At 37.1% G+C, this 19995-nt stretch overlaps 1 protein-coding gene across 4 annotated transcripts in view; it reads left to right on the plus strand.

Annotated features, from left to right (window-relative positions):
- The window catches only part of PIBF1 (progesterone immunomodulatory binding factor 1), a 260610-nt gene that overhangs the window by 54604 nt on the left and 186011 nt on the right, over nt 1-19995 (plus strand). For all 4 annotated transcript variants that reach the window (XR_009213290.1, XM_032151003.2, XM_058437974.1 and 1 more), the window contains exons 7-9: nt 132-240; nt 852-1033; nt 8349-8474. Coding sequence is in view for 3 of the 4 variants with exons in the window: in XM_032151003.2 (XP_032006894.1) it covers nt 132-240; nt 852-1033; nt 8349-8474 (417 nt within the window). In the remaining variant the exon portion in view is untranslated. The remainder of the gene's footprint in view (nt 1-131; nt 241-851; nt 1034-8348; nt 8475-19995) is intronic.

Consider the following 19995-nt stretch of genomic DNA (forward strand, 5'->3'; position numbering starts at 1 on the left):
CATAGAATTACACTCAAGCCCCATTGCTAGTGTCTCTATTCAGCGTCCTAATACATAGTCAACCCTTTTAAAGTATACACTGTAAAAGGGGATGTAAAATTTACATGTCTCTTTGAATTTTATTTTAATAGTGAACGTGATGCACTTGAACAGGAAGTAATTGAGCTTAGGAGAAAACATGAAATACTTGAAGCCTCTCACATAATTCAAACAAAAGAACGAAGTGAATTATCAAAAGAGGTAAGCTTATAATAGAGTCACTTATATTATATTGTATGGTATTAGTGAAAAAAAATAGCCCGGAGTAGATTTGAGGAAGAGACATTTCTTTTTGTTATGTAGTTCCTCCCAAAAAGAGAATTTTTTTTTTTTTTTTTGAGACAAGAGTCTTGCCCTGTTGCCCTGTTGCCCAGGCTATAGTGCACCGGTGCGATTTTGGCTCACTGCAACTTCTGTCTCCCAGGTTCAAACGATTCTCCTGCCTCAGCCTCCTGAATAGCTGGGATTACAGGCATGTGCCACCATGCCCTACTAATTTTTACATTTTTAGTAGAGACAGCTTTCACCATGTTGGCCAAGCTGGTCTCAAACTCCTGACCTCAAATGATCCACCTGCCTTGGCCTCCCAAAGTGCTGGGATTACAGGTGTGAGCACCCATGCCCAGCCCCAAAAAGAGACTTTTAGTAGCTGTTTTTAGATTTTAAAAAAGTTGCATTCTAAGAATTAGCCCTTTTTAAAAGGAAAATTTTCATGTGGTGAATGAAAACATGAAGGAAAGAAATTAATACAGTCAAGCTTGAAAAGTAAGATGGCATCACTCTGGATACTTTTTGTTTCTACATGTATGTAGGTAGCCACCTTAGAGCAGACTGTTACTTTACTGCAAAAGGATAAAGAATATCTCAATCGCCAAAACATGGAGCTTAGTGTTCGCTGTGCTCATGAAGAGGATCGCCTTGAAAGACTTCAAGCTCAACTGGAAGAAACCAAAAAGGCTAGAGAAGAGATGTATGAAAAATATGTAGCATCCAGGCAAGATTTGCATTATTTCCCACGTAAATAGATATCAGTTAACACATTTTCTTTGAGGGAACTCTTGGCTTTAGGGAAGATTTAGTGATTTTTTTAAGGTCTAATCTATATGATAATACTAAGATAATACCTAATTTTATTTTATTTTATTTTATTTTTTGATTTTGACATTTCTGCTTTCTGTTTGCATACATTTAAGTGGTGTCATTTTCCCATGTGCCTTTATTTTAAAACTTTGTCATTTGTTTTTAGGTATGTTTCTTGAATATAGTAATGAGCTGATGTATCCATTAGGATAATTTGGGTTGCAAATAATGCAGAAGGGTTTAAAAAATGAAGTGAGATATGTTTGCTTTTTTTTTTTTTTTAATAAATTATACTTTACGTTCTGGGGTACATGTGCAGAATGTGCAGTTTTGTTACGTAGGTATACACATGCCATGGTGCTTTGCTGCACCCATCAACCCGTCACCTACATTAGATATTTCTCCTAATGTTATCCCTCCCCTAGCCCCCCACTCCCCGACAGGCCCCGGTGTGTAATGTTACCCTCCCTGTGTCCGTGTGTTCTCATTGTTCAACTCCCGCTTATGAGTGAGAACATACGGTGTTTGGTTTTCTGTTCTCGTGATAGTTTGCTGAGAATGATGGTTTCCAGCTTCATCCATATCCCTGCAAAGGACATGAACTCATCCTTTTTAATGGCTGCGTAGTATTCCATGGTGTATATGTGCCACATTTTCTCTATCCAGTCTATTATTGAAGGACATTTGGGTCGGTTCCAAGTCTTTGCTATTGTGAACAGTGCTGCAGTAAACATACATGTGCATGTGTCTTTATGTTAGAATGATTTATAATCCTTTGGATATATACCCAGTAATGGGATTGCTGGGTCAAATGGTATTTCTAGTTCTAGATCCTTGAGGAATTGCCACACTGTCTTCCACAATGGTTGAAGTAATTTACACTCCCACCAACACTGTAAAAGCATTCCTATTTCTCCACATCCTCTCCAGCATGTTGTTTCCTGACTTTTTAATGATTGCCATTCTAACTGGCATGAGATGGTATCTCACTGGGGTTTTGATTTGCATTTCTCTAATGACCAGTGATGATGAGCATTTGTTCTTATATCTGTTGGCTGCATAAATGTCTTCTTTTGAGAAGTGTCTATATCCTTTGCCCACTTTTTGATGGGGTTGTTTGTTTTTTTCTTGTAAATTTGTTTAAGTTCTTTGTAGATTCTGGATATTAGCCCTTTGTCAGATGGATAGATTGCAAAAATTTTCTCCTGTTCTGGAGTTTGCCTGTCCACCCTAATGATAGTTTCTTTTGCTGTGCAGAAGCTCTTTAGTTTAATTAGATTCCATTTGTCAATTTTGGCTTTTGTTGCCATTGCTTTTGGTGTTTTAGACATGAAGTCTTTGCCCATGCCTAAGTCCTGAATGATATTGCCCAGGTTTTCTTGTAGGATTTTTATTATCCTAGGTCTTACATTTAAGTCTTTGATTCATCTTGAGTTGATTTTTGTATAAGGTATAAGGAAGGGTCCAGTTTCAGTTTTCTGCATATGGCTAGCTAGTTTTCCAAACAACATTTATCAAATAGGGAATATTTTCCCCATTGCTTGTTTGTGTCAGGTTTGTCAAAGATCAGATGGTTGTAGATGTGTGGCGTTATTTCTGAGGCCTCTGTTCTGTTCCATTTGTCTAGGTATCTGTTTTGGTACCAGTACCATGCTGTTTTTATTACTGTAGCCTTGTGGTATAGTTTGAAGTCAGGTAGCGTGATGCCTCCAGCTTTCTTCTTCTTGCCCAGAATTGTCTTGGCTATGTGGGCTCTTTTTTGGTTCCATATGAAGTTTAAAGTAGTTTTTTCCAATTCTGTGAAGAAAGTCAGTGGTAGCTTGATGGGGATAGCATTGAATGTATAAATTACTTTGGGCAGTATGGCCATTTTCACGATACTGATTCTTCCTATCCATGAGCATGGAATGTTTTTCCATTTGTTTATGTCCTCTCTTATTTCTTTGAGCAGTGGTTTGTAGTTCTTCTTGAAGAGGTCCTTCACATCCCTTGTAAGTTGTATTCCTAGGTATTTTATTCTCTTAGTAGCAATTGTGAATGGGAGTTCACTCATGATTTGGCTGTTTGTCTGTTACTGGTGTGTAGGAATGTTTCTGATTTTTGCACATTAATTTTGTATCCTGAGACTTTGCTGAAGTTGCTTATCAGCTTAAGGAGATTTTGGGCTGAGATGATGGGGTTTTCTAAATATACAATCATGTCATCCACAAACTGAGACAACTTGACTTTCTTTCTTCCTGGTTGAATACTCTTTATTTCTTTCTCTTTCCTGATTGCCCTGGCCAGAACTTCCAGTACCATGTTGAATAGGAGGGGTGAGAGAGGGCATCCTTGTCTTGTGCCAGTTTTCAAAGGGAATGCTTTCAGTTTTTGCCCATTTAGTATGATATTGGCTGTGGGTTTGTCATAACTAGCTCTTACTATTTTGAGATACGTTCCATCGATACCCAGTTTATTGAGAGTTTTTAGCATGAAGGGGTGTTGAATTTTGTCAAAGGCCTTTTCTTCATCTATTGAGATAATCATGTGGTTTTTGTGATTGGTTCTGTTTATGTGATGGATTACGTTTATTGATTTGTATATGTTGAACCAACCTTGCCTCCCAGGTATGAAGCCAACTTGATCATGGTGGATAAGCTTTTTCATGTGCTGCTGGATTTGGTTTGCCAGTATTTGATTGAGGATTTTTGCATCAATGTTCATCAGGGATATTGGCCTGAAATTTTGTTTTTTTGTTGTGTCTCTGCCAGGTTTTGGTATTAGGATGATGCTGGCCTCATAAAATGAGTTAGGGAGGACCTCTTTTTCTGTTGTTTGGAATAGTTTCAGACGGAATGGTACCAGCTCCTCTTTGTACCTCTGGTAGAATTCAGCTGGGAATCCATCTCATCCTGGATTTTTTTTTGGTCGGTAGGCTATTACTGCCTCAATTTCAGAACTTGTTATTGGTTTATTCAGGGATTTGACTTCTTCCTGGTTTAGACTTGGGAGGGTGTATGTCCAGGAATTTATCCATATCTTTTAGATTTTCTAGCTTATTTGCATAGAGGTGTTTATAGTATTCTCTGATGGTAGTTTTTATTTCTGTGGGATCATTGGTGATCTCCCCTTTATCATTTTTTATTGTGTCTGTTTGGTTCTTCTCTCTCTTCTTCTTTATTAATCTGGCTAGCGGTCTATCTATTTTGTTGATCTTTACAAAAAAACAGCTCCTGGATTCATTGATTTTTTGAAGGGTTTTTCGTGTTTCTATCTCCTTCAGTTCTGCTCTGATCTTAATTATTTCTTGTCTTCTGCTAGATTTTGAATTTGTTTGCTGTTGCTTCTCTAGTTCTTTTAATTTTGATGTTAGGGTATCAATTTTAGATCTTTCCTGACTTCTCTTGTGGGCATTACTGCTATAAATTTCCCTCTACACACTGCTTTAAACGTGGCCCAGAGATTCTGGTACGTTGTGTCTTCATTCTCATTGGTTTCAAAGAACGTCTTTATTTCTGCCTTCGTTTCGTTGTTTACCCAGTAGTCATTCAGGAGGAGGTTGTTCAGTTTCCATGTGGTTGTACGCTTTTGAGTGAGTTTATTAATCCTGAGTTCTAGTTTGATTGCACTGTGTTCTGAGAGACAGTTTGTTATGATTTCTGTTCTTTTGCATTTGCTGAGGAGTGTTTTACTTCCTATTATGTGGTCAATTTTAGAGTAAGTGTAATGAGGTGCTGTTGATTTGGGTGGAGAGTTCTGTGATATCTATTAGGTCTGCTTGGTCCAGATCTGAGTTCAAGTCCTGAATATCCTTGTTAATTTTCTGTCTCATTAAGCTATCTAATATTGACAGTGGCGCGTTAAAGTCTCCCACCATTATTTTATGAGAGTCTCAGTCTGTTTGTAGGTCTCTAAGAACTTCCTTTATGAATCTGGGTGCTCCTGTAATGGGTGCATGTATGTTTAGGATAGTTAGCTCTTCCTGCTGCATTGATCCCTTTACTATTATGTAATGCCCTTTATTCTCTTTTGATCTTTGTTGGTTTAAAGTCTGTTTTATCAGAGATTAGAATTGCAATTCCTGCTTTTTTTTTTTTTTTTTTTTTTGCTTTCCATTTGGTTGGTAAATATTCCTCCATCCCTTTATTTTGAGCCTATATGTGTCTTTGCAAATGAGATGTGTCTCCTGAATACAGCACACTCACGGGTCTTGTCTCTTTATCCAGTTTGCCAGTCTGTCTTTTAATTGGGGCATTTAGCCTGTTTACATTTAAGGTTAATATTTTTATGTGTGAATTTGATCCTGTCATTATGATGCTAGCTGGTTGTATTGCCCGTTAGTTGATGCAGTTTCTTCATAGTGTCGATGGTCTTTACAATTTGGTTATGTTTTTGCAATGGCTGATACCAGTTGTTCCTTTCCATGTTTAGTGCTTCTTTCAGGAGCTGTTTTAGGGCAGGCCTGTTGGTGACAAAATCTCTCAGGATTTGCTTGTCTGTAAAGGATTTTATTTCTCCTTCGCTTACAAAGCTTAGTTTGGCTGGATATGAAATTCTGGGTTGAAAATTCTTTCTTTAAGAATGTTGAATATTGGCCCCCACTCTTTCTGGCTTGTAGGCTTTCTGTAGAGAGATCTGCTGTTAGCCTGATGGGCTTCCTTCCCTTTGTGCATAACCTGACCTTTCTCTCTGGCTGCCTTTAACATTTTTTCCTTCATTTCAGCCTTGGTGAATCTGACGATTATGTGTCTTGGTGTTGCTCTTCTCAACAAGTATCTTTGTCATGTTCTCTGTATTTCCTAGATTTGAATGTTGGTCTGTCTTGCTAGGTTGGGGAAGTTCTCCTGGATAATATCCTGAAGTGTTTTCCAACTTGGGTCCATTCTCCCCATCACTTTCAGGTACATCAATCAAACGTAGTTTTGGTCTTTTCACGTAGTCCCATATTTCTTGGAGGCTTTATTCATTCCTTTTTATTCTTTGGTCTCTAATCTTGTCTTCTCTCCTTATTTCATTAAGTTGATCTTCAGTCACTGATATCCTTTCTTCCACTTGATCGATTTGGCTTTTGAAACTTGTGTATGCTTCATGAAGTTCTCATGCTGTGTTTTTCAGCTCCATCAGGTTATTTATATTCTTCTCTACACTGGTTATTCTAGTTAGCAATTTGTCTAACCTTTTTTCAAGGTTCTTAGCTTCCTTGCATTGGGTTAGAACATGCTCCTTTAGCTTGGAGGAGTTTGTTATTACCCACCTTCTGAAGCCTACTTCTGTCAATTCGTGAAACTCATTCACCGTCCAGTTTTGTTTCCTTGTTGGCGAGGAGTTGTGATCCTTTGGAGGAAAAGAGGCATTCTGGGTTTTGGAACTTTCAGCCTTTTTGCACCGGTGTCTCCCCATCTTTGTGGATTTGTCTACCTTTAGTCTTTGATGTTGGTGACCTTCAGATGGGGTCTTTGAGTGGACGTGCTATTCCTTTGTGTTTGTTAATTTTCCATCTGAGAGGCCCCTTTGCTGCCAGCCTGCTAGAGTTTGCTGGAGGTCCACTCCCGACCCTGTTTGCCTGGGTATCACCAGCGGAGGCTGCAGAGCAGCAAAGATTGCTGCCTGATCTTTCCTCTGGAAGCTTCTTCCCAGAGGGGCACATGCCAGATGCCAGCCAGAGCTCTCCTGTATGAGGTGTCTGTCGGCCCCTACTGGGAGGTGTCTCCCAGTCAGGATACACGGGGGTCAGGGACCCACTTGAGGAGGCAGTCTGACCCTTAGCAGAGTTCAAACGCTGTCCTGGGAGACCCGCTGTTGTCTTCAGAGCTGTTAGGCAGGGATGTTTAAGTCTGCTGCAGCTGCACCCACAGGCACCCCTTTCCCCAGGTGGTCTGTCCCAGGGAGATGGGGGTTTTATCTATCAATTTTATTTTCTTATACAATATTCCTTTCTAGTTGGTTTTTTAAAAAACACTGTGGTTTTTTTCAGCAATACCAAAAACCTATTTCTTTTAGATAGATAGATATATGCTATGACTGTTTTTTCATTTGTGACATAATTTTTTAAATTCCTATGACTAATATCTCTGTAGAAGTATTTTTTTAAAGAAAGTATGAAAGTATCTCTATAGAAGTATATTTTGGAAGAAAATCTCAGTATGCTAACGATTTCTTGTGTGAAATGTAAAAGAATTATGAGGAGGTGGTATCGCATTGTGTTTTAACTTATATGCCCTTCAATCAGACTCCCTATGCTTTGGTCCTGCCTTCTTTCTTCTACTAGATGTGTAGAAGTTACTAAAGTACCTTAATATCAATAGCTTTTATAACCCTTGAATTATTCTTATCAACATACCAAAACAAACATGCTGGGTGCAGTGGCTCACACCTGTAATCCCAGCACTTTGGGAGGCCAAGGCAGGAGGATTGCTTGAGGCCAGAAGTTTGAGACCAGCCTGGGCAACATTGAAAACCCTGTCTCTGTAAAAAAAAGTTTTTAAATTAGCAAGGCACAATGTCAAGCACATGTAGTCCTGCCTACTCAGGAGGCTGGGGCAGGAAGATGGCTTGAGCCCAGGAGTTCGGGGTTACATGATTGTGCCACTGTACTTCATCCTGGGTGAGAGAGCAAGGCATTATCTCTTTAAGAAAAAAAGAAAAAATACTAAAACAAAACAAATTTTACCTTAAAGGTAAAGGTAAAGGTAAATTTTACTCTTAAAGAGTTCACACATTCGTAATTTTTCCTAGCCTGTAGTAGTTTTTCATACCCTGTATAGTACTTTGACTTGGCTAAAAGATCACAGTGTGGCTGTGGTTGTCATGCTTGGAAGCAAAGGATTCATAGACTCAGAGTCATTTCATTTTTATATTTTTGTTAATATTATTCATCTCTCAACATCATCCTGCCAGATTATTATTTTTAAATGAAGGACATTCTCAATTTTGAAGCCTCAACCATATGCATTAAAACTACTAGAAAAGTGTTTTGGAAGATGAATAATTATCCCACATGAATTACTAAGATTTTATATAGTAATTAAGTCTTTTGGAAAATAATGTTTAACAGGTTGAAATCTTAAATCATACTAGTTAGGAACAGTATTTTTAGGAATTATAAAACTTTATACTATTAATAGTTAAGTTTTTCAGGTAACACAGTTTATAGAGCATACTCGATGAAAGGTATTAAAATCTTACATAGAGTGCAAAAGCCTATTTGTTTCAAAAGAAAATTTATGGCTGTTCCTTTTCACTCCTTGCAGAGACCATTATAAAACAGAATATGAAAATAAACTGCATGATGAACTAGAACAAATCAGATTGAAAACCAACCAAGAAATTGATCAACTTCGAAATGCCTCTAGGGAAATGTATGAACGAGAAAACAGGTAAAAAAAAAAAAAAAAATGCTTGTATTTTATCTTTGGAGGTTTTAGAAGCTTTATTGAAATTAAATGCTATTTCTATTATATAATGTCTTTTTGAATACATTAGAGAAAACTTGTCATAAATCGAAATCTAAATATAATGAGAACATGAAAGTTCTAAAGTCTTAGAACAAGATTTACTAGACTTTAACCATTTTGCTCTGTTATTCCTGTTATGTCTTTTTTTTACCTTAGTGACTTCTCTTTTTGCATTTGCTTCAGTTCAGATTAAGGACAGATAAAAAGTAAAGAGTACTGAGATACCAGTTCTTCCTGTATTATACCAACAATTTCTCCTGGAAACTTGTTGAAACTAGAATAGTAATTTGAAATATACATATGCATTTAGCTGCTGGCTCTGAAAGATGTCGTATTAGGTAATCCTGAAGAAATATCATTTTTGGCCAGGCGCGGTGGCTCACACCTGTAATCCCAGCACTTTGGGAGGCCGAGGTGGGCAGATCACAAGGTCAGGAGATCGAGACTATCCTGCCTAACATGGTGAAACCCCGTCTCTACTAAAAATGCAAAAAATTAGCCGGGCATGGTGGCGGGCGCCTGTAATCCCAGCTACTCGGGAGGCTGAGGCAGGAGAATGGCATGAACCAGGGAGGCAGAGCTTGCAGTGAGCTGAGATCGCGCCACTGCACTCCAGCCTTGGCGAAAGTGCAAGACACCATCTCAAAAAAAAAAAAAGAAAGAAAACAAAGAAATATCATTTTTATTCATGCAGTTACTTTTGGATCAGTAAATATTAGGCTCACCTAGTTAGTGATTGGCAGAATTCAGGGAAAATAAATACTATTTATTTCAATGGCAGATATTTTTATACCATTATTTTAGTCAGTGTGGTTTTTGAAAGTTTATGTTTTAATGAGAAAATTATTTTGAAATTGACTTGTGATACTAGTTTATCAGCACTGATTTGCTTATATGATATTTTGATTGTTGTCAGCAAGGCTTTAAATCAGACTTAATCTATAATAGCATTGTAGCATGTCATTTCTACTAGGAATATAGTAGCAGAAAATTTGGTACGTCCACCCCTCAATTCCAGAAAAAAAAAGCTGCTGTATTATAGTATTTATAAGTTGGCCACTACTATAAAAACTATATATGTAGAATTATGCTTTGGTAGTAAATTAACAAAGATATTTTTAAATTACTGTTAAATTGTTATTTAATATAGCAGGTTGGTAGAGATTTTTATGCTACTGCCTCTGAGAGGTATGATTTTGTTCTCGGGTTTCTTTGTTCTTGGGTAAAAATATTTGTGGTGATAAGAGAGTAGATATACAATTTATGACAGAAGTTTTTTAGGATTTTTGCTAAATATGACTTAGTAGAAAGTCATAAAATGACTTTCATAAAAATCAGATTATTATTTTCCTCATAAATTTGGCTTGCATAGATCTTTATCTACCTGGTTGATCTTTTTTGAAAGTCTGCATTAGAAGTATACACCAAAGGAAATTAATATGAACTTCAAACACTGAACACAAAAGAAATCATTTATTTGTGCATTCAACAGATACTTTGTGATTATACTCTTCTGCCTATTTTTTCTTGTTCTCTTATTTGAGCTTTAAAATAATTATGTCATATTTATAATCTAGGATTATATTTTCAATGAAAATGGCAAAGAATTTCAAAATATAAAAATTCTAAGTCATCATTCAATACTATCTTAGCAGTCGGCAAACTAAAAATATGCTTTGGGCACTAGCAAATATGTATGCATGCCAGAAGAAATTATACATGTTCTTAAAAAATGTTTTGACATATTAATTTTTAAAATAACATTTTTTATCTTGGGAAAAATAAAAACACTTCTGCATTTGTTTACACTTAGTTTATGTTTTAATATTTGAGTATCGAATTACTATTAGGAGCACCATAATCTTTTCTGTGAATAAGGCTTTTGAAGTCCTAAGCTAGCCTTCATATGTTGAATCCTGAGAAAATTTTGTTACAAGTAGTTCAAAGAAATATTGGACCATTCTTTAAATAGCGTTATTTTTTATTTTAGTTACTATGTTATGATTGTTCTCTTTCTTGACCATATATGTTTGCATGTATGTGTATAAAATAACAGATGTTCAGAGAAAATTTCCTAGTGTTCATTAAATAAATAATTATAAAGAAGTAGAATAATGCAGCACTACAGAAATGTCCTTGAGACTCTTTCTGTTTAACTCCTTTCTTCCATAACTGCTATTCTGTTATGCTAATAACTTCCTTGCTTCTCCTTAGACTTTTATTATCTATGTTTCCAGTAAATAAACATCTCTGCACAATATAGTTTAGTTTTTCATATTATATTAGTATCATATAAATGGAATTATGCTGTATACATATATATTTTTGTGGCTTCACATAACCTTAGGATTTTAAGATTCATTTGCTTTTGCACTTAGTTGTCCCTTCATGTTCATAACAAAAGTATAACAGTTTTATGAATGTACATGCTTAGGGCAGCAGAGTTATTAAGAGATTGGAGAGAGAATTCCAAAGACATTCTCTATCTTTGGCAAAATTTTACTTTGTCCCAGCCCTACATTAGAAAGGAGGATCCTGTACCTTGTGATTACTTGCTCTTAAAGTTCAAAATGCAGACTAAAAGAAGAGGTATACACCTATTATATGCTAAGCTTTATGTTGGAAAGTTTCACATTTGTACCCTCATGTAATTTTCAGAGCAACAAATTAATGTATTTAGCAAATATTTATTGAAACCTACCATATGCCAGCTAAATGCTAGACATCATAGATAGTGGTGACCTTTGTCTTCACAAAGCTGATAGTCTAATAGAGGGTAAAGACAAATAGAGAAACAATTATCCTAAGTATGATGATGATGGACAAAATGATAGGATAAAAATGAGACCATCTGTGTATCTAACCTAGCCTTGGGAGGAATTGCGGAAGACTTCATAAATGAAGAATTGCCCCTTTTGACTAAAACTACTATTAAAAGTAAAACTTCAGACACATTAAATTTAAAGTTTAATTGAGCAATGAACAATTCGCAAATCAGGCAGCTTCTAGAATCACAGCATGAAATTCAGAGAGACTCCAGGGGTCCCTCGTGGTCAGAACAAATTTATAGACAAAAAAAGTAAAGTGGCATACAGAAATCAGAAGTGAGATACAGAAACAGCCGGATTTGTTATAGGTTGGTGTTTAACTTGTTTGAACACTCAGCAGTGTATGAATGGTTGAAGTATGGCTGCTGAGGTTGGCCAAGACTCAGCTGTTGTTATAGGCACATACCCCCAAGTTAGGTTTTCTATCTTGTCTGCCTATTAAGTTAGGTTGCAGTTTGTCAATAAGGACTCAAATATAGAAGTATGGAGTCCTTCTTAAGGCCATATTTAGTTTGCATTAACACTATGAACTAAGGAAGGAAAGGGAATTGGGAATGAATATATAGCATATATAAAAGCCTGAAAGTAAGACAAAAAGGACAAAATGAAGCTTTTTGAACAAACTAATTCGGTATGGCTGAAGGATAGACTGAGAGGCAGGGAGTTAAAAGAGATGAAACAAGCAGGAAATGGGCCCAAAGAATGCATTTGGACCATTATGTAAGACCTATGGGGAACAATTGAAAGATTTTAAGAAGAGGCATGAATTGATCTGATTTTATATCAAAAGATCTCTGTAATGTAGAGAATAGATTGGAATGGCATAAGCCTGTTAGACAGAGAGGGTCTACTTTTAGAGGTTATTTCCATTATCCAGATGAGAGGTGATAATGAAACTGGATTAGTAGCAGTAAAGATGAGAGAAATGGGCCAGGTTGGAAAAGTATTTAGGAGACAGAGCCAACAGGACTCAGTGACTAGATTGGATTGGTGGGATGAGAACTCATTAAGGATGTCAGCGAGGTTTCTGAATTAAACAGCTGCATAGATAGTGATATAGTTTTTAAAACATTAGAAAATACAAAGCTTTAATAGGAAAACATGATAAATTTAGTTGTTTCACTTGAAGTGTCTGTGGGATATACAAATAAAAGAGTTGACTGTAGAAGAATCTGAACCTCAAGAGAAAGATCTGGGAATTAGAGAGGCCTGTGGTATAGATAGTATTATTACTATTTTACAAATAAGTACTGTTGGTTCTGTGGTTCAATTCTGTTGTGGATCTAATAGGCTTTTGTTGACTGATATAATAACTTTAAAATATATGGGAACTTCCTATGGTTATTCCTAAGCAATCCACATAGCCATATAAACTTTAGTGTGTAATCATCTTGAAAATTTCCTCATTTTTGAGGTTTTTGCTGTTCTTAAAAAAAAATGTTTAAAGTTTATCCCATTGTAACATAAATGTGGTTGGTAGGGGTAGGTTGGTAAGGCTGTGTGGGGAAACAACCAACAGAGCCGTTTCTGGAAGTAGGAAAACTGAAAGCAGATGTCCTTGTCTCCTTGTCTCCAGTGTTCTTCTGGCCCCCTATCCACATCAAAATGGACACTACCTAACCAGGGGATTCCTGGGATTTGGGCTGCCCTGTGGATGCCCCAGCCAGCCACAGGGCTCAGAATTGATCGGATGTCTACTGAGGATAGAGTGGACAATTGCCACCAGGTGGTGCCAAATTGCAGCCTGAGCCCAGATGAATTTGAATTTCACAGGACACCTAACTAGCTAGGTGTACAGGCTTGCCTTTATCATTTTAATCTCACAGTAATCCAACTCTATATTTTATGTAATCTTTGGGGATCCTAGTCTCTTCATTATGGCAGATTTAACTGTAGTTTGAGCTTGTATCATACTAATCTTCCACACAGTAAAAAATAAATTATAAGTTACTTCTTTTGAAATCTTAGAACTTAAAATGGCTAAAGAAAGAATTTTAATATTTCCTGTTATAAAACATGAAATTCATAATAAGTTTACATATTTAGGGTTGTGTGTGTGTTTAGGTAAATTAATCTTTTGCTTTGGCCTGAGATGTATAATTGTGTTAGTTACTGGTATTTTATCAAAGTATGCTGTTACAGTGAGTTGAAATGGATGAAGTACTTACACTTGCATATTTATATTTGGTCTCCTTATCTCTCCCCCAATAAACTTTTTTTTTTTGATGGAGTCTTGCTCTGTCACCCAGACTGGAGTGCAGTGGCGTGATCTCAGCTCACTGCAACCTCCACCTCCCGGGTCCAAGCGATTCTCCTGTCTCAGCCTTCTGAGTAGCTGGGATTACAGGTGTGTGCCACCACGCTCGGCTGATTTTCATATTTTTAGTACGGATGGGGTTTCACCATCTGTTGGCCAGGCTGGTCTCAAACTCCTGACCTCAGATAGTCTGCCTTCCTTGGCCTCCCAAAGAGCTGGGATTACTAAAGAAACTGAAATGATTAGTGAAATATATTTTGCCTTTAATTTGTTTTCTATACATTGGAGGATGTTAAAAGGATACTTTTTCTTTTCTCTTCTTTAATATGGAAAAGGCACATGGAACTTACTCTGTCCAATCTTGGTATGTGACCTGCAGTCATTCCACTAGTTCTTGAAGCTAAAGTATTGAGAGAAAAGAAAGAGAGTAGAAGATATAAAGACTTAAGAAAAGGGCAATTATAAATGAAGAGAGAACTTGGATATTTAGATACATCAGACATACTGTAGTTGAAATTATAGTATGTATGTATGCTTTGGTCCAGTTTGTGAATTAAGCTTTTTTGTCTTTTCTGTATTTTCTAGTTACTTAAAATTCCACTTTGGAGCTGTAGGAAATGAGTGAAAGGTACTACAGTGCTGAGATGTATTATATAAATAACTTCTTGCTTAGTAGGTATTATGTGACAGAAATGTTATGGACCCTCTTATGCATTTGGAAATAAGACATTCTGTGAGTGGGAGTATATTACGAAAGAGATTTGGATCAAAAGACTGAACTTGATCCCGGTTCTACCACTTATTAGCTCAGCGGATAAGTCACTTAATATCCCTGAAGTTTAATTTCTTCTTTTATAAAATGAGCTAATAGGCTAGGTGTGGTGGCTAACACCTGTAATACCAACACCTTGGGAGACTGAGGCAGATGGATTGCTTGAGTCTAGGAGTTCGAGACCAGCTTGGGCAACATGGCAGAACTCCGTCTCTAGTGAAATACAAAAAAATTAGCCAGGCCTGGTGGCACAGGCCTGTAGTCCTATTAAGGAGGCTGAGGTGGGAGGATCACCTGAGCCTGGGAGGTCAAGGCTACACTGAGCCGAGATCATGCCATTTGCACCCCAGCCTGGGCAAATGGAGTGAGACCTTGTCTCAAAAAATAATAATAACTAACTAATAATACTTCTTAGGGTGGCCCGTGAGGTCTAAATGAGATAATATATGCAAAAAGTACATTATAAATTATAGACATAAATGAGTTATTTTGGTACCTTGTGCCTATGTAGAATACTTTAAGAAAATGTTTTCATCTGTTATGTTGACAGTTTAAGGAAAACCACCATTATATAAAAGTCCTCTGATAATATTATGGGATTATTTATCATTAGAAGATACTAATACGAAATATATATTCTTAGGTGTTTATCTCCATAGCATTTAACTAGTTTTCTTAAATGATGTAATATAGACGTAGAGGGTCTACATGCCATTCTTTTCTGTCTAAATTTCTGCATAAGATGGCTAGCTTATGTTTCCTAATTAGGTTATCAGATAATAAGGTAAAGGGAGATAAATTCAGCTGATTAAGTTTTTCTATAAAGTAAAACTACCTTTATTTAAGGTGGTCTTGTTACTGTAAACACAGAAAGAGCTATTCTGAGTGGTGCTCTACAAAAGATAATAGAGGCATTCATGATGCTCTTGATGCAGTACAGAATCTGGAAATTGAAATAGCTTTACAGTTGTTTGAAAGGGGGTAGGCAGTAAAGAAAAAGAGATTGAAAAGATGCTTTTAAGTGCAACAATTAGTATTGCTTTAGTGATTTTATTTTCCTGCCGAATCAATAAAAACCATCTTGACCACAATTTATCTTCCAAAAGTACTCAAGAAGAAACTTTAATGATATAAACTTGAAATTTGTGTAGAATCTTAGAGTGATATTAAACAACTTTGAATCCTGAATCTATTTACAAAGATTAGTTGAGTATATGTAATGTATTACAATGGTGAATTTAACTAGTGTACAGAGGTTCCATTCATCATTTTAAAAGTGTATGTCCTCATTAGTGCTTAAGCAAACAAACAGACTTCTTTTGTTCATATCTTACCAGATATCTGTATAATGTTTTAAGTTCTTCTGTGGAAAAATTTAATAATAATTACTTTGTCTTTTCAGTTAGATAATTCTTGAAGTATATGGCTCTGCAGATAACTCTCTCAGCTCTTCTCAAATATTTTAATTTTTATTATCAGTTATCTTTTATTGTTAACTATATTCTTTACTCCTTAGATGTTTACAACATGTGTTCACTGCTTCATTAATAATACTTAAAATTTTCAAGCTCTATAGGGTGTTCCAGATACGAAGCAAGGTAAGTTCAGGTCGCATAGGAATTTAGATTTACCTTTGTGGTGTAGTTCGTTGTGTGGTAGGAGAGGCTGGTAAAGTAAGATTGGGCCAGATTTTAAAGGTTCTGTTGTCAGTGGGGAATTTCCAGAGGTTTTATAGTAGGAAAGAACATGACTTACTCATTTTTTATAACTATGGTTGCAATGCAGGGTGGATTATAGTTGAAGAAAGCCTAGAAGCAGGGAGATCACGTAGGAGGCTGTTGCACAGTTTAGGTGATGAAAATGAGAAGTAGAAAGAGAAAATGATGGATGAATTTAAAGAATAGGTAGGAGAATTGGCAAGATCTGGTGATTGACAGGAAGTGAACCTCAGGAACGACCCCAACTTTTCTACCTCAGTAGTCTCAGAGTGATTGGTGATAAGGCATGGCCATTAGCTCCAGAGTGCAGACTTTTTGAGACAGAGTTTTGCTCTCGTCGTCCAGGCTGGAGTGCAGTGGCACAGTCTTGGCTCACTGCAACCTCTGCCTCCCGGGTTCAAGTGATTCTCCTGCCTCAGCCTCCCAGGTAGCTGGGATTATAGGCATGCGCCACTATGCCCAGCTGATTTTTGTACTTTTAGTAGAGTTGGAGTTTCGCCATGTTGGTCAGGCTGGTCTGGTACTCCTGACCTCAAGTGATCCACCCATCTCGGCCTCCCAAAGTGCTGGGATTACAGGCGTGAGCCACCGTGCCTGGCCTAATTTCTGATCTTTTACAGATGTGGCAGCCCTGACCAAGCTCAAAAGTGCTTATCTGAGATCACACGGCTTTTTACTAGAGATATTTCTCTGCTGTGCCTCAGATTTCACTCCCCTTAGCCCTCAGATTAGTAGGAGGAACCCTAAGCTGCTAAATCCCCTCCAACAGTCTTCTCTGTTTTCCCTAGGATGCCTTTAAAAATAGTATCACTTTCATTTCATACAATAAAAACTTTGAGGAAACATTGCTGTAATTATCAACCTTTAAATGAACATCACATTTTAATTTACATTTTCATATTTAGGTAGCATAGTAACCATAGCTACTATTTATTGAGTACCTGTTATGCATCTAGCATTGTACTCAATGCTTTACATACATTGTAGAAAAAGAAACACATTTTATGAAGTTTAGGTATTAATAACCCTATTTTGCAAGTAAGGAAATTGAGACATCAACTGTGACCTGCCTGTGATTATTATAAACATTTATTGGTAAAAACTAGATACATCTGACTCTGCAATGCAGTGCACACTCCCATTTATCTGGTCAGTGCTATGTAAACTGATCAAATATTTCCTATCAAAACTACAATTTTGAAGGTAATTTACTTAAAATAGAAATTCTGTCTTTTTTTATTATTATACTTTAGGTTCCGGGATACATGTGCAGAACGTGCAGGTTTGTTACATAGGTATACACATGCCATGGTGGTTTGCCGCACCCATCAACCTGTCATCTACATTAGGTATTTCTCCTAATGCTATCCCTCCCCTAGCCCTTCACCCCGACAGGCCCCAGTGTATGATGTTTCCCTCCCTGTTTCCATGTGTTCTCATTGCTCAACTCCCACTTATGAGTGAGAACATGCAGTGTTTCGGTTTTCTGTTCCTGTGTTAGTTTGCTGAGAATGATGGAGAAACTCGGTCTTTTAAGATAATTTGCAAACGACATTCCATGCTTGAGGGCTGAGTATGGATCATTAGAGCTTTATAAAAGCATTTATAATTTTATTTATACACACACACACACACACACACACACACACACACACTCACACGGATGAAGTCTTACTGTTTTGTCCAGGCTGGGTCTTGAACTCCTGAGCTCAAGTGATCCTCCCCCCCGACCTCAGCCTCCCAAAGTGCTAGGATTACAGGTGTGAGCTACCATTCCCAGACAAGCGTTTATAATTTTTGAAGTTAGCAAAGAAGACTTTATTTTTCTTTTCTTTTTTATTTTAGTTTATTTTATTTTAAGTTCTGTGATACAAATGCAGAACATGTAGGTTTGTTGCGTAGGTATACATGTGCCATGGTGGTTTGCTGCACCTATCAACGGGTCATCTAGGTTTTAAGCCCCACATGCATTAGCTGTTTGTCCTAATGCTCTCCCTCCCCTTGCCCCCCACCCCCCAATTGGCCCCAGTGTGTGTTGTTCCCCTCCCTGTTTCCGTGTGTTCTCATTGTTCAGCTCCTCCTTATGAGTGAGAATATGTGGTATTTGGTTTTCTGTTCCTGTGTTAGTTTGCTGAGGATGATGGTTTCTAGCTTCATATCCATTTCCCTGCAAAGGACATGATCTCGTTCCTTTTTATGACTGTGTAGTATTCCATGGTGTATATGTACCACATTTTCTTTATCCAGTCTATCATTGATGGTCATTTGGGTTGGTTCCATGCCTTTGCTACTATAAATAGTGCTGCAATAAATATATGTGTCCATGTGTCTTTTTATAGTAGACTGGTTTATATTCCTTTTATAGTAGAGTGATTTATAGTCCTTTTGGTATATACCTAGTAATGGGATTGCTGGGTCAAATGTTATTTCTTCTTGTAGATCCTTGAGGAATCGCTACACTGTCTTCCACAACGGTTGAACTAATTTACACTCCCACTAACAGTGTAGAAGCATTCCTGCTTCTCACCAGCATCTGTTGTTTCTTGACTTATTAATAATTGCCATTTTGACTGGCATGAGATGGTATCATTGTGGTTTTGATTTGCATTTCTCTAATGATCAGTGATGATGAGCTTTTTTTCATGTTTCTTGGCCACATAAATGTCTTCTTTTGAGAAGTGTGTGTTCATATCCACTATCAAGCGTTTGGCACCCCCGTACTACTCCAACAAAGATGTTTTTACCAAAGCCCCTAAGACCTTCATGTTGCCCAAATCCAGTAGTCATATTCTCAGTTCTTACCATACTTGACCTTACTAGCAGTACGTAACACAGTTGATCACTCCCTACTCCTGGGAACACATTCTTTAGCTTCCATATTGTCACACACTATTAAATTTTTCTCTTCCTCATTAGCTGCACCTACTCATTCTCCTTGTTGATTCCTCCTCATCTTCTTGACAACTTTTGCAGCTGCCTCCATGGTACTTCCACTTGGTTGTCTATTAATAATATTCATCCTAATGTGTTCAGAAGCAAATTTCTGTTCCATTCTACCTCCCAATTCTGCTCCACCTTCAGTCTTACCCAGTTGAATTAAAGACAGCTCTATTCTTCCACTTGCCCAGACCAAAAACCTGAAGTCATCTTTTTTCAATTCCATATTCTATTCATTAGCAAATCCTTTTGGATTTATGATCTCTGTCTCACGTATATTACCTTGCTTCAAGTCACCATTATTTCTTGCCTAAAAATTACTGCAGTAGCCTCTTAAGTGGTCCCCAGCTTTCTTCCTTGCCCTCTTCAGTCTCTTAGCACAGTTCTTGTTAAATGATAAGTCAAGTTGGATCACTCTACTCAAATAAAAAGTCTCCCCATCATTAAACTTAGTAAAACTTTAAATGATTACAGTGGCCTGTGATCCTACCTGATCAGTATTCAGTTACCCTATCCTCATTTAGGATTTTCTTCTGGTCACTCGCATAGTCATGCTGGCCTCCTATTCTTTTACTTGTAGGCGTGCTCATACCTCAGGTCCTTTGTATTCAGTTTCCACTGCATAACCATCTACTCCTGATGATACACCTGTTCTTGTGGTCTTTTCTGACTTTGTTCTACGTTGTCTTTGCTTTGTTTTTAATCTACCAACATACTACATATTTATTTACTTTGGGGTATTTTTCCTACTAGAATGTGATCTCCATGAGTGTAGGAGTTTTCATGTATCGTTCAGTCCTGGACTCCCAGGTACCAGTGCCTGGTACGCAGTAAATGCTCAGTATACGTAATATTTATTGAAGGAAAAAATGAATTGGTACTACTTTTTAGAAATTAAGTGGCTGTTGGTTTAGATGAAAACCTACTCAAA

Source organism: Hylobates moloch, unplaced genomic scaffold (genome assembly GCF_009828535.3).
Source record: "Hylobates moloch isolate HMO894 unplaced genomic scaffold, HMol_V3 SCAFFOLD_4, whole genome shotgun sequence".
Lineage (NCBI taxonomy): Eukaryota > Metazoa > Chordata > Mammalia > Primates > Hylobatidae > Hylobates > Hylobates moloch.